General features: G+C 35.9%; 1 protein-coding gene across 1 annotated transcript; it reads left to right on the plus strand.

Annotated features, from left to right (window-relative positions):
• Positions 1 to 9,324: 9,324 nt before the first annotated feature.
• On the plus strand, positions 9,325 to 12,922 carry EMC1 (ER membrane protein complex subunit 1). Its single transcript, XM_090398868.1, has one exon. It carries the CDS (start codon positions 9,413 to 9,415, stop codon positions 12,149 to 12,151), a length of 2,739 nt encoding a protein of 912 aa, XP_090254994.1. The 5' UTR covers positions 9,325 to 9,412; the 3' UTR covers positions 12,152 to 12,922.
• The last annotated feature ends 224 nt before the right edge of the window (positions 12,923 to 13,146 follow it).

A 13,146-nucleotide genomic window follows, 5' to 3' on the forward strand; every position in this document is an offset into this window, starting at 1 on the left:
TTTATTTAGAAAAACTCCTCACAGCTAGCAACACCTACAGCAATTGAGAGGAAAATTCGCAGTAGTATTACAATATTTGGAAATGAGTTCTTGGAACTGTAGTAGAGATTTAATTGCAAAAATTCGAAAATGTTCAAAGTGCCGCCCGGGGAGGACCTACAGGAAGCCCAAAGACTCATCGAGGGGGAGTGTGCCAACTGCACTGAATGATTGAGCCCCTTTCCAATTACTAACCGCGATAATACTAACTTAACTTTTTGCGTGAGCCATTAGATGCAGAGGCTCTACCAATCGACCATGTCAGTTCCTTTAATATCATTATTGTTTCAAGTGTTCATCCGAACGTTTCGGACTTCCTTGGTAATTTGTTTGAAAATTACATTAATACTATTTAGATTTTATGTCGGATTCTTCCAATTCTTCGAGATTCTAAGTGAATAGCTAAAGGTATCACTCCTGAAGATGTGAGCACAGATCTCTCCAGACAGGGCCTTTCCCCAGTAAAAGTGAGCAGGATGCTCAGATCTGATAAAAGACCAATTCCTTTGGTGCATGTGGAAATAAGCAATACACAAAAGCAGATCTATGAATTGACAGTGGTATGCGGACTCAAGATTTCAACTGAACCTCTTAGGAACGCGCATCTGCAGATCAGTGTCATAGATGCCAAAGGTTTGGACATGCCAAAAAATTATGTAAGGCAGCCTTCAGGTGCTTGAAGTGCGGTGAGGAACAGCAGACCAAGCCACGCACAACTCCAGCATGCTGTGCAAACTGCAGAGGACCTCACCCCACCAACTACAAGTGATGCCTTTCCAATTCAAAAAATCGAGGATCAACAAAAGTCAATCTTGCTCCTCCACATAACAACGATTTGAGCAACCAAAAAGATCGTCCTCCAGTCCAAAACACCTCGCCTTCAACCTCACAGGAAGGAACAATCATGACTAAAACATATGCTGAGGCTGCAAGAACTAAGCCTACTACATCTCTAGAGCTAGAAAGCTCCAACATAACATCCGTTTTAACAGCCTCACTTGCCACCATGCTACAGGAATTCAGCAAGACATGCCCTTCAACATTTTCCAGAAAGAGATTCCTGCAAGGCACTCAAAACATTATAACAGCCACCCGTCATGAGTAATAAATCCAAACCAAAAGCTCTTAAGATAATCGCATGGAATGCAAATGGATCGATGAACAAGGTTTTGGAAGTTCAAGAATTTGCAACTCGTCTCAGTGCTGAAATCATCTTGATTGGTGAAACACACCTAAGACCAGATAATAACCCAGAAATTCGTGGATACACCATGTACAGAAACGACAGAATTGGCACATGAGGTGGAGGCACAGCCATATATATTAATAGTTATTTGAAACATAATACAATAGACAAGCCCCAAACAGTAAACCTGGAGGTTATCGGTATAGAAGTACATACCTGCAATGCTGGGAATCTCAAGATCTCTGCTGCTTATAACCCTCCGAGCATTCCTCTGCTGACAACAGATCTGGACTCCATACTTGGTCCAAGTGACTCCATAATAATAGCAGGAGTTCTCAATTCAAAACACACAGCTTGGTGCAACTCATCAACTAACACCAAAGTTCACACACTTTTCAACTTTGCAATGCTCAACTCTGTTGTTGTGGCCAGCTCTACCGAGTCCTCCAACTTCAGCCCTTCAGGTGGCTCGATTGTACTAGACATTGTCATGTTTAAAAATTTAAGATACCAATTCAAATTGGAATCAGTCAACGAATTATCTTCTGACCACAGTCCCATAGTGCTTAATCTAGGTTCATCAGATCAATTCTCTCCACTGCACACATTCATACCATGGGACAAGTTAGCCAAGGTTCTTCCTGATCATATTGGTCCAGTGCCCAATATCAGTAAAAAGGAAATGATTGACACAGCAGTAAATAACTGATCCATAAAAATTCAGAAAGTAATAGAATCAGTAAGACAATGCACTGTCTTCCACCCAACCAACCGTATCCCTGAAGAAATCATGGAGCTAATCAGAGCAAAAAATAGAGCCAGAAAGAAATACCAGAGCCCCACAAGATAAAACAGTATCGAACAATCTAAACAGGCAAGTCCGGAAGCTCTTCAAAAACAGAGAAACCATCAATGGGAAATCAAATTGTCTTACATCAATACTGAAGATCATTCTGTATGGAAATTCTTAAGAGCAATCCGCACCAAAAAGCAACTCATACCCCCTATGTAAACCAAGAAAGGGGCAGTTCACAAAGATGAAGAGAAAGCCGAAGCACTCGTAGATAACCTAGAATCTCAGTGCAATCCATCTTATACAAATCTAAATATCAATCTTATGTACAAAATTCATCGTCATGTTAGGACAACCTTAAGACAGAACACTGTTAACTCCGAACATATTACTCCTACAAATTCGGCAGAAATGATAAATATCATCTCCCATCTAAACAGTAAAAAAGCTCTAGGACCAGATGGCATAACTAACAGAATAGTAAAACTGCTTCCTAGAAAGACCATAGTCCATCTTGTCAATATTACAAATGCCATCTTCAGATTCCAGCATTTCCCTACTACATGGAAAACAGCCACCATCATGCCATTGAAAAAGCCAGGAAAAACCCTCACCTTCCTAAAAGCTACAGACCATAAGCCTATTGTCCAGCCTGGGAAAGGTGACAGAGAAAGTGATCCTCTCAAGATTCCAAGCAGAAACAGATAAGTTAGGAATTTTGCCTAATGAACAGTTCGGCTTCCGTAAGGCCCATAGTACAGCTCAAAAAGTGCACCGGCTGGTAGGAATGATTACTAAAGTTTTTAACTAGAGACTCAATACAGGGGCAATCTTCATCGACGCAGAGAAGGCGTTTAACAACGTATGGCATCAAGGCCTTCTCCACAAACTGATAAAATTTAACTTGAAAATCAAGTTAATAAAAATAATACATTCTTACCTGAAAGACAGATATATGTAGGTCAGGGTCGACGAAACTGTTTGGACCAGACTCAGGATCTCGGCAGGCGTACCTCAGGGATCTCGTCTTTGACCTCTCCTGTTCTCAATCTATTTAGCGGACATCTCTCTGAACCCAAGAACAACGTTCACTGCATCATATGCAGATGATACTGCACTGATGACAAGATCACTGAGCCCAAAATTGGCAACTAAAATACTCCAAACAGCATACACATTTTGGAAAAGTGGATGGCAGACTGAAGGATCCAAGTTAACTCCAGAAAAGTTCAGCGATATTGTTTATTAGAAAGAAAATCCATACCATGGAAGATATTTATTTATTGGGAGTAAAGATTTCATGGCAGACTGAAGTTAAATATCTTGGAGTGTTTGTTGAAAGTAAACTCCTATTCAGCAAACATATTAGTTACATTTCCTCAAAGACATCCAAAGTCTTAGCCCAGCTCTACCCTATGATCAACAGGCAAAGTAAACTGGACACGCAAACAAAATTAACAATTTACAAGATGGTAATTCGACCCGTCATCACTGAAGCCTCCCCAGCATGGAGCCACACCGCGAATTCAAACATTCTAAAACTTCAGAGATTACAGAATAAGTGCCTGAGGATGATTATGGATGCCCCTTGGTTTATAAGAAATACTCAGATCCATAGAGAAGTTAATATCCCTTATATCTTTTCCCTTGTCCTAAATCTAGCTGAGAAGTTCTTTACGAAGGCAAATAACCATCCAAACCCGTCAAGGAAGCCTCGGAATATAATGAAGCAGAAAATTTCAAATATAAAAGACCAAAGTCTATCTTAAGTTCAGCTGAACACAACTAAATTCAGTACCCTCCACGGGCGAGTATATTGCTCACAATCACTCCATTTAAAGTTCATTCATTAAAGACAAAGGGGAATATGAAAAGCAATTTTACTTCACCCATCTAGCCAGAAATGTTAATGTTAATGTTAATGTTATTGTTAATGTTAATGTTAAATGCTTGTTGTTAGATCTACATTATGTCAATACCTATCGTTTAGAATTGTGCATAACTTTTGAGTGTTGCTTTCATATGAAAATTCATCTTGTTGAATTAAACTCGTAATTAAGATTATAATAGTGATTTTAATTAAGAGATTAAATTGCACACCATGTCTTTAACAAAGAGTAAAATAAAAGTGGACGAAGAATCGTATTTTTCAAGATAAATGGGAAATAATGAACTTTTGAAATTACTAAATTACGCCATTACAAAACGAATCATGGAGAAAAATTTGAAATGATAGAAGGCAAATTGGTTGAAGAAAAGTTACAGTTTCTGAAATCTGGCTTACAACGACAACGAAATTTTTTTACTGAAGCAAATAAATCCAGTGAAGCAACAGTTCACGCAAGTTTTGCTCTCGCGCACATCACTGCAAAACAATCCAAACCATTTATTAATGGCGAAGTCCTTAAAGATTGTTTGATTAAGTCTGCTGAACTTCTTTGTCTTGATAAACAACAATTATTTAAAAATATCAGTTTGTCAGCCAACACGGTAACGGAACGTATTAATGAAATCGCTAGTGATTTACAATGTCAGTTAAAAAAAAATGTATAGATTTTGCAGCATTAGAAGAGCCTGTGTAGCTCAGTCGATGTGGCGTTTGCACACCACGGCACTTGGTCGCACGAGGGAATACTTGGTTTCAAGTCTAGTCGGCGACTAGAGCAGCGCTTCCCACACTGTGGGCCGCGGCCCCCTTGGGGGCAGTAGGTTTTGTTCAGGGAGGCCGAATAATGAAAACAAATTTAAAATGCTTTAAGACTAAGTAGATTTTTTTAAATCTTAAACTAAATGTATTTAATTTTTAATATTTCCTGTTTGTTATATTTTATATTTTAATTGAAAAAAATCATACATTGGTGCAGGTTAACAAATTTTGCTTCCTGCGTATTTCGGCGCTTCATAAATATTAGTAAATATAGGCTCATTCATATAAGTTTCATTTCAAAGCATAAATCTGAGAATTGTTTCATGTGCTTGTACTGCAAATGTACAATAACAAGATATCTATCCATATAAAAATATGATATAATGTGTCATGTCAAATGTGTATGTAACATGCTAAAAATGTAATATTTGAATTTGATTTTTTGCAATATTAACTGTGTTTGTTTTGTATTGAATATGAATACAATAAATATTATAATAATATATGTCTATATGACGATTTTTTTCTAGGGCGGACGTGAAATATTGTTATTTTTTCAAACGGGGGCCCTTACATCCAGAAGTTTGAGAAGCACTGGACTAGAGGAAATTTTTCTAAGCCTTTTTTTGGCCGGTTCCCGAATTAGTCGATCTCTGGCACGGGCAAGCGGGTTTTCCCTCCCGGAAACTCGGGTTTTTCGTCCCGTAAACTCAAGAAAATCGACCGTAGAACCCACATTATTTTCAGACATTAAATATGCTGTGTTAGGGTTAGGGACCACGAGATGGCGGCACATTTGAGCCGTCTCTCTTCACTGTATACCGCTTAATTAGTGATAGCATTGGGCAATCTATCTCTGATTGGTACCAGTGGAGATTGAACTGCCCACTTAGTCTCCAGGAGTTCGATAGGGCTAAATAGCCTCGCCTATTCCCGTATACGGGAATAAAAAGGCGTTAGCTGATTTTTTTTCCTGATCAATAGCAGTTAATGAGAGTACTGATGGATAATGTTATGGAAACAGTAACTAAAACAGTAAACTTTATCCGTGGAAGAGCTCCGAATCATCGAGAATTTGTTGCATTGCTTGAAGAAATTGGAAGTGAGTACGGAGAAATGATTTATTATAATAAGGTGAAGTAGTTAAGTCGAGGAGCTGTATTAAAACGGTTTTATTTGATTTAATAAATGAAATCAATTTTCATGACACAAAAAAATAAAACCATCGACGAGCTATGTAATGATACATGGATAACAGATTTAGCATTTCTTGTTGACTTAACCGGCCATTTAAATAATCTCAATAAAGTGCTGCAAGGAAAGAATAAACTTATCACTGACATGTATGCTTGTATTAAAGCTTTTAAAGTTAAATTGCAATTATGGAAACACAACTGTAATCCAAAAATTTCGTACATTTCCTACATCTTGAATCCTGCATTATTATTTCTAATGAAAAATAGCAAGAATATGCACGAAAAAATATTTCCCGTGTCTCAAGTACATCCACATGTTCTTTCCTTCTCCCCCCCCCCCCCGTTTACACACAACCTTTCAACAAGAGCTTGGATTTAGAAGGCATCTTTAAACCAAAAACAAGGTATGTACATAATTTTTCCACATTTTTTATTCTGCCATAATTGCCTTCTATACTCGCCCATAATGCCCTAAGGGGTATATATATATATATATATATTTTAGGGCATTATGGGCGAGTATGGGCATTATGTTAGCCAATGTATGAAATATAAGGGACACTCCTAAACAAAAACAGGCTAAAATAGCTTAATTATATTAATAGTGTTTAAGAGGAGTAGCATGGGAATTTCCCAGAAATTATACTTAACGAAAAATAGCATTATTACGACAAGAATTTGAAGAAAGATTTAAAGATTTTAATGATTTGGAGTCTGATTTTACATTATTTTCATTACCATTAAAAACGAACGTGAATAACGCACCAGAAAATCTACAAATGGAGCTAATTAATTTACAGTGTGATATAAATCTTATTCATAGATTTGAAGATACAGATTTGATTAACTTTTATTCGTACTTGTCAAAAGATAAATACCCTCAGTTACGAATTTTTGCAATAAGAATAATCTCGTTGCTTGGGAGTACATTTATATGTGAACAGTTTTTTTTCGCAGTTGAAAATTAATAAGTCTAAGAAAAGAACCCGATTGACCGATGAGCATCTACAATCCGTGATGAAGATAGTTCTAGAATTTTTTCTCCAAGGTTACAAACTTTATTAGAATCGAAACGCCATCAAGTGTCAATTTGCAGTAAGAAATAAAGAAGTTTATAATTATTTACATACAAACATGTGTATTTTTTTCTGTGTGTGTGTCGATGAAAAATTTAATAAATATAAAGAGAGAGAGAGAGAAAATTCCGGCCCGTCAGCTGCTCTCACATCGTGCATTCGGCCCGCATGCAATTTGAGTTTGAGACCACTGGTTTAGTGGGTTACAACGGCTATGGTGACATGCCATTGCGCAGTAAAACTTGATTTGGGAGCTTTTCAATGTAATATTGACACCTGGTGTACACCTCTATGCATACCTTTCTGCTTTTCTTTCCATTTCAATAATCCCCTATTCGCCATGAAAATTATATTTGGATTCACTTGTCTCATTTTTTATTTTTATTTTGGTTTGCATGTAAGATTAGTGAAATTGTTTTTAGCTGAGATAACTTTAATCTTAGCATTTACCTTAAAGTTTAAACATTACTCGAATAATTTTTTTAGCAGTTGTCGTTCAGTGGCATCACTACGATTTTTTTCGACCCTCAACAAGCATATTGTATACCACTTGGGAACATCAAGGACGCTTGCAAAGGGAGTTTCTGTCTCAATGTGCTTTCATTGAGCTACAAAACGCTGGTTCTTTCCCCGATTATTAATTTCTTGGCACTGTTGTTATTCTACTATTTATTTATTTTTTTTTCAAAACTTAACAAAAAAAAAAATACTATTCAATACCAGTTAAAAAACAAAGTTTGAATTTTATTATATGAAATTTTAACCTTTCGTTAAGAAAACCTGTCGGTTTATTGAAAATAAAAAGAGAGAGAGAGCAAATAATGTTTTGCATTATTAATCATAAGTTTTGATAATAAGGTAATTCTCACTATTTAAATTAAGGGTATATTATATCCCACATTGTTTTAAAACCGAATAAGAAACTCAAAGATTGGAATCAGAGAGTTTCATGACGAATATAGTAAACTATAAAAAAAATCGGCGACTACTAGCGTAAGCTAATGCAAGTAGTCCTAATACGTAGTACAATACCGGGAAACTCGTTGCAAAGGTGAGTAAAGTTCTGATCGCTATTCTTCGTATTTTCCATAATGTAAAAGCAAAGGGTAATTTTTATTTTTGGTCAGACGGATTAGATCTCTTAAGAAAAAGAGATTTAATTCCATCGATCTACCCGGTATTCTGTAAACCTGGGTGCTTGTTATGATTCTTTCTCTACCGGATTTGATGTGGGCTGCAGATAATTTTTGCAAATATTTTGTAATCCGAATTAGTTAGGGAGATCGGTCGCTAGCTATCTGCCAAGGTGCGATCTCGATCTTTCTTTGGGATAAAAATTGTATAGCTTTTAACGAATTCCTCGGGGATATTTCCCGAAGTGAGGAATTCGTTAAATATTTTGACTAAAACTGGTAGTGCGTAGTTCCAGATATATCGGTAGAATTCTATCCTTAACCCATCTAACCCTGGGGGTTTTCTTGCCTTCATTGTTTTTCAAGTTGTTTTTATTTCCTCAGCAGTTATCGGCCTGTCATGCAGAGCGGTAAGATGCCCGGGAAGACATGTGATGTCCCACTCATTGAAAACATCTGCGCTCTGCTGATCCGAAAAAGCGCCGAGGTACTGCTGATGGAAAATGCGAAGTATTTCAGGGGTTGATTTTATCAGTTTGCCATTCTCTTGGATCTGATAAACCGTTCGCTCGCCATTTGCCGCCACCCGTTGTTGATTGTAGAAAGCGGCGGAAGGTGTTTCCAAATATCTGAGATATCTGAGATAGAGTCTCGCTCGAAAATCGAGGTCCTCGACTCTACTCTGCCGCTCTTGATGTAGCTCGATTTCTACCTGTCTGATAAGATTCCTCTCCGCTCGGCGGTTACTAGCGTAAGCTAATGCAAGTAGTCCTAGTACGTAGTACAATACCCTTTGGTATTAATTTGGTCTAGCTACTCACTGATGAAGCCTCAAAAAAGGCTGAAACCGGTCTGGGTAGTGACCTCCTACCATAATGTAATAACGACATACATTTCCTAGGAAATGTGTTTTTACATGATGGAAAATACGAAGAATAGCGATCAGAACTTTACTCACCTTTGCAACGAGTTGCCCGGTATTGTACTACGTACTAGGACTACTTGCAGCTTACGCTAGTAATCGCCGATTTTTTTGTAGTTTTCTATATTCGGCATGAAACTCTCTGATTCCAATCTTCGAGTTTCTTATTCGGTTTTAAAACAATGCGGGATTTAATATCCCCTTAATTTAAATAGTGTTTATATCGCCGAAAAGAAGCCTGTTGGCTCTTTATATTTAATCAAGGTAATTCTCATTTTTTGAACGTTAGGTGGTGTAATTGTATAGCAGAGTTTTCCCTACGCTATGTGCACTAGTGATGATTCTCTTCTGTGTAGATTATAGTTGGTTTAATGCTGTTTGTCTATGTTTACGAAATTGTCAATTGTTTAGGAATCTATTATGATCCGATATATCCATTTTGTTTTCCTTGTAAATGTTTGTTTTGCATTATATGAAGATCAAGTAGGAAAATTTGATTGGAGGCAGCAATTTATTGGTAAGCTGTTATTTGCACATATTGATCCTGTTTCGAGCGGAACGCAGAAATTTATTATTGCAACTGAACAAAATGTTGTGGCTTCTATTAATACTCGTACAGGAGCAACTGCATGGAGACAAGTATTAGAAAAAGGAGAAGACGGAAAAATAAATGCATTGTCCAGCGAAGGCGAGTTAATTTCAGTTAGTGGAAATGGTCAGTTTATTCGCAGTTGGGATTCTGTATATGGACTTTTGCAGTGGGAAACAGTTCTTCCCACTATGTCTTTAAGTGATGACTATTATGTCAAAAAGTTTTACATTAACTCCGATGAAAAGGAAATTGTTGTAGTTTACGCAATTCCAGGTTCTAGTGTGAAAGTTATTATACACAACTTTGGGGAAAGCACTATGAAAACATCTGAATTAATTTCATCTCATTGGATGCAAAGGGAAACAAAATGTGAGTTTGTTAGTGTTAAATATTTCGTTTGTATTGATATAGAGCATCAAAATTTGCAGTTGTTACTTGTTGGCGAGGGATCAAGTTTTATTGCCATCCCATTTCAGACATTCATTATTAAAGGCTTTCAACATAGAGATTTTGAAGAACGTATAAGTATTGTACCCTTTGCATATCAAGTAGCTGCAGAGAAACCCATTTTCGCCCTGCAGCTGAACACTGAAGGATATCTAATTTTGCAATTTGAGCCACCAGGTATTAAAGTAGTAAAATTTCTGGCAGATGTGAAAAGTGTGGTAGCATCTGTTGTGGATAATAAACAATTGATTTTCTCAGTAATTAAGAAAGATGAACATTATAAGATATTAGCTTTGGATCCAGTTACATTAGAAGAAATACCTGAATATGAAGGAAATTTTGATATTCTTCCTAATCATGGCCAATTGGAAATGGTATTCATATTACCATATAATAAGAAAGATAAGAGTTTTGGATATAAAATGTTATTTTCTATGGAAGATCATTCTCTTATTCTTATACATCAACATGGAAAAGTTTTATGGAAGCGTGAGGAAGCTTTGGCTTCTATTTTATCAGCAGAAATTTTAGATTTACCACTCTCAGAAACTGATGCTAAGATTGAGCAAGAATTTGGAGTAACCAATTCAAATTTGATAAACATGTTTATTACTCGTATTGCAACTCAGATACTTCAGTTGCAAGCATTTTTATTGCAGACATTATCTGGATTACAAAGTGAAAATGAAGACGAGGGAGCATTGATTAACTTAACTAGAGATAAATTTGGACTTCATAAAGTAATTGTTGTTGCTACAGTCCCAGGAAAACTTTTTGGTTTAGATAGTCTTACTGGACGGATTGTCTGGAGTTACTTTTTAGAAAACATTGTCCCTTTTATTCAGCATAATGATGCATATTTGCCACTCTTTGTTCAGAGAACTACTACTCATTTTCCATATACTCCTCAGTGCACCTTGCTTGGAAAGCACAAAAGCAATGGGCATGGTTACATCTTTTCATTTAATCCAATTACAGGAAGGCCTCTTGAAGTTCAAGTATTTTCCTATAACATTTTGCAAGCAATGATGCTTGGATTTCTTGATGAAAATCATTTACGCCCAATTCTTATACTTGATACGAACCTTAAGGCTCATATATTTTCGACCTCTGAAGTACCCCTTCAGTGCTGTAAAGATATTCATTATATTTTTATAGCTGATGTAGAAAGTGGTACTGTTAAAGGTTATAGTCTTGCTTTTGCTCATTCAGACGAACTTCAAGCTACAGAAGTATGGAAAGTTACTTTTCCTCAGCAAATAATTAAAATAACAACTAAAAGACCAACAGAACCTGTTCATTCTCAGGGTCGAGTTATGGGAGATCGTAGTGTGCTCTATAAATATCTTAATCCTAACCTTGTTGTAATTATTACAGAAGGAACAGATCCTACTCAAAAACCATTCCTTTCAGTTTATTTACTAGATGGTGTAACAGGACTAATAATTTATTCGGTCACCCATAAAAGGGCTAAGGGTCCAGTAAACATTGTTCATTCTGAAAATTGGGCTGTTTACAGTTACTATAGCGAGAAGTCACGGCGTTTAGAAATGTCATCCATTGAATTATATGAAGGAAAAAGTCAGAGCAATACAACAGCATTTTCTTCTCTTGTTCCACCTCCTGTACCTCTAGTAGAGCATCAAACGTATATATTTCCCTCAGGTATTGACACAATGACGGATACTATTACTGAGAGGGGGATGACAAGCAAGCATTTATTGATTGCTTTGCCATCTGGTGGAATTCTTGAACTTCCCAAAGCATTTCTAGACCCAAGAAGGCCAATTCATCTTACTGCTGAACACAGAGAAGAGGGGTTAATTCCTTATGTACCTGAACTACCACTCCCTTCTGAAGGCATCATAAATTATAATCAGAGTGTTCTACGGGCAAAAGGAATACAAACAGCTCCTTCAGGCTTAGAATCTACATGTCTTGTATTTGTGTATGGCTTGGATTTATTTTATACCCTTGTAACTCCTTCAAAGACATTTGACATACTGAAGGATGACTTTGATCATTTGTTAATATCAGCAGTACTACTAGGCCTATTGTTTTTTTCATATATATCTAAAAAACTTGCTGCCAGAAAAGCTCTAAAAGCTGCTTGGAAATAAAATTATGTTTATAGATATTGACTAGTACGAATCCTTCTCTGGATTTTTTTTCTCCTTTTTATGTAAATATTAACCGTTGTGTAAATAAATTTCTTTGAAATCTAAATCAGTAATTATATAGGATACACTGTTTAGCTTTCTTATTTTCATCTGGCTTTATTATAATTAAGATCAGAATTGAATTTTGGCTTGTTAGTTGAAACTGAACATCATTTATAATTTCTGTTTTAGTAATTATTTAATTCATGTTATTGAAACTCTTGAGACCTCAAATTAACAAACCAGTCCCATGAATTCATTTTGCATTTGTCCACTCAAATTATGATGTTGTTCATTCACTGATTATTGTAGTTAAAAAAAATTGCAATTGAATCTGGTAAATTTAGCATGCTTGAAAACTCTGGAAATTGCAAAGTTGGTGTCATACCAACTGAAGACATTTGTTTTTGGCTTGTTGTGTACTTGTTAATTTTCATTTTCTAAACTTGATTGGATTTTGCATCCAAATTAAAATTAACCTGAATACCAGTTTGAATACCTCCATCCTAGATGGGGAATTAACACAACTGAATTCCAAAAATTTAAATACACTAATTAGTGCATAGTTAAATAGATAGTAAAACTATATTACACAAATTTAAAAAAAAAAAAATTTTATCATTTTTTTAAAGCATACTTGTAAGCTTCAGATGCATTTCCTCTCCTTTATAAAAAAATTCTTTCATTTAAATTATAATAAAAAAATTATTCTGAGAAATTCAGATATGATTAGATTTGGTGTCACTTCTCTGTTTAATAACATACCACTGACACATCCTTAAGTCATCTCTCAATATATGTTTCAGTAAGGAAATACTCTGAGACATATTAATTAAAATTATAATAACGGAATTAACTCATGTAAAATATTATTTATTAGTAGAATTTTCAGGCATCTTCAGTACATGTAAACAGCTAATTAAGACTTGTCTAATAATTTAGACAATTCTAAAAGG

This window comes from Typopeltis vanoorti, chromosome 10, assembly GCF_054136105.1.
Source record: "Typopeltis vanoorti isolate ZY-2024b chromosome 10, IOZ_Tvanoo_1.0, whole genome shotgun sequence".
NCBI lineage: Eukaryota > Metazoa > Arthropoda > Arachnida > Uropygi > Thelyphonidae > Typopeltis > Typopeltis vanoorti.

Excerpts from the sequence above, each read along its gene's own strand:
- EMC1 (XM_090398868.1), top strand. The coding sequence starts at position 9,413 with ATGATCCGATATATCCATTTTGTTTTCCTTGTAAATGTTTGTTTTGCA.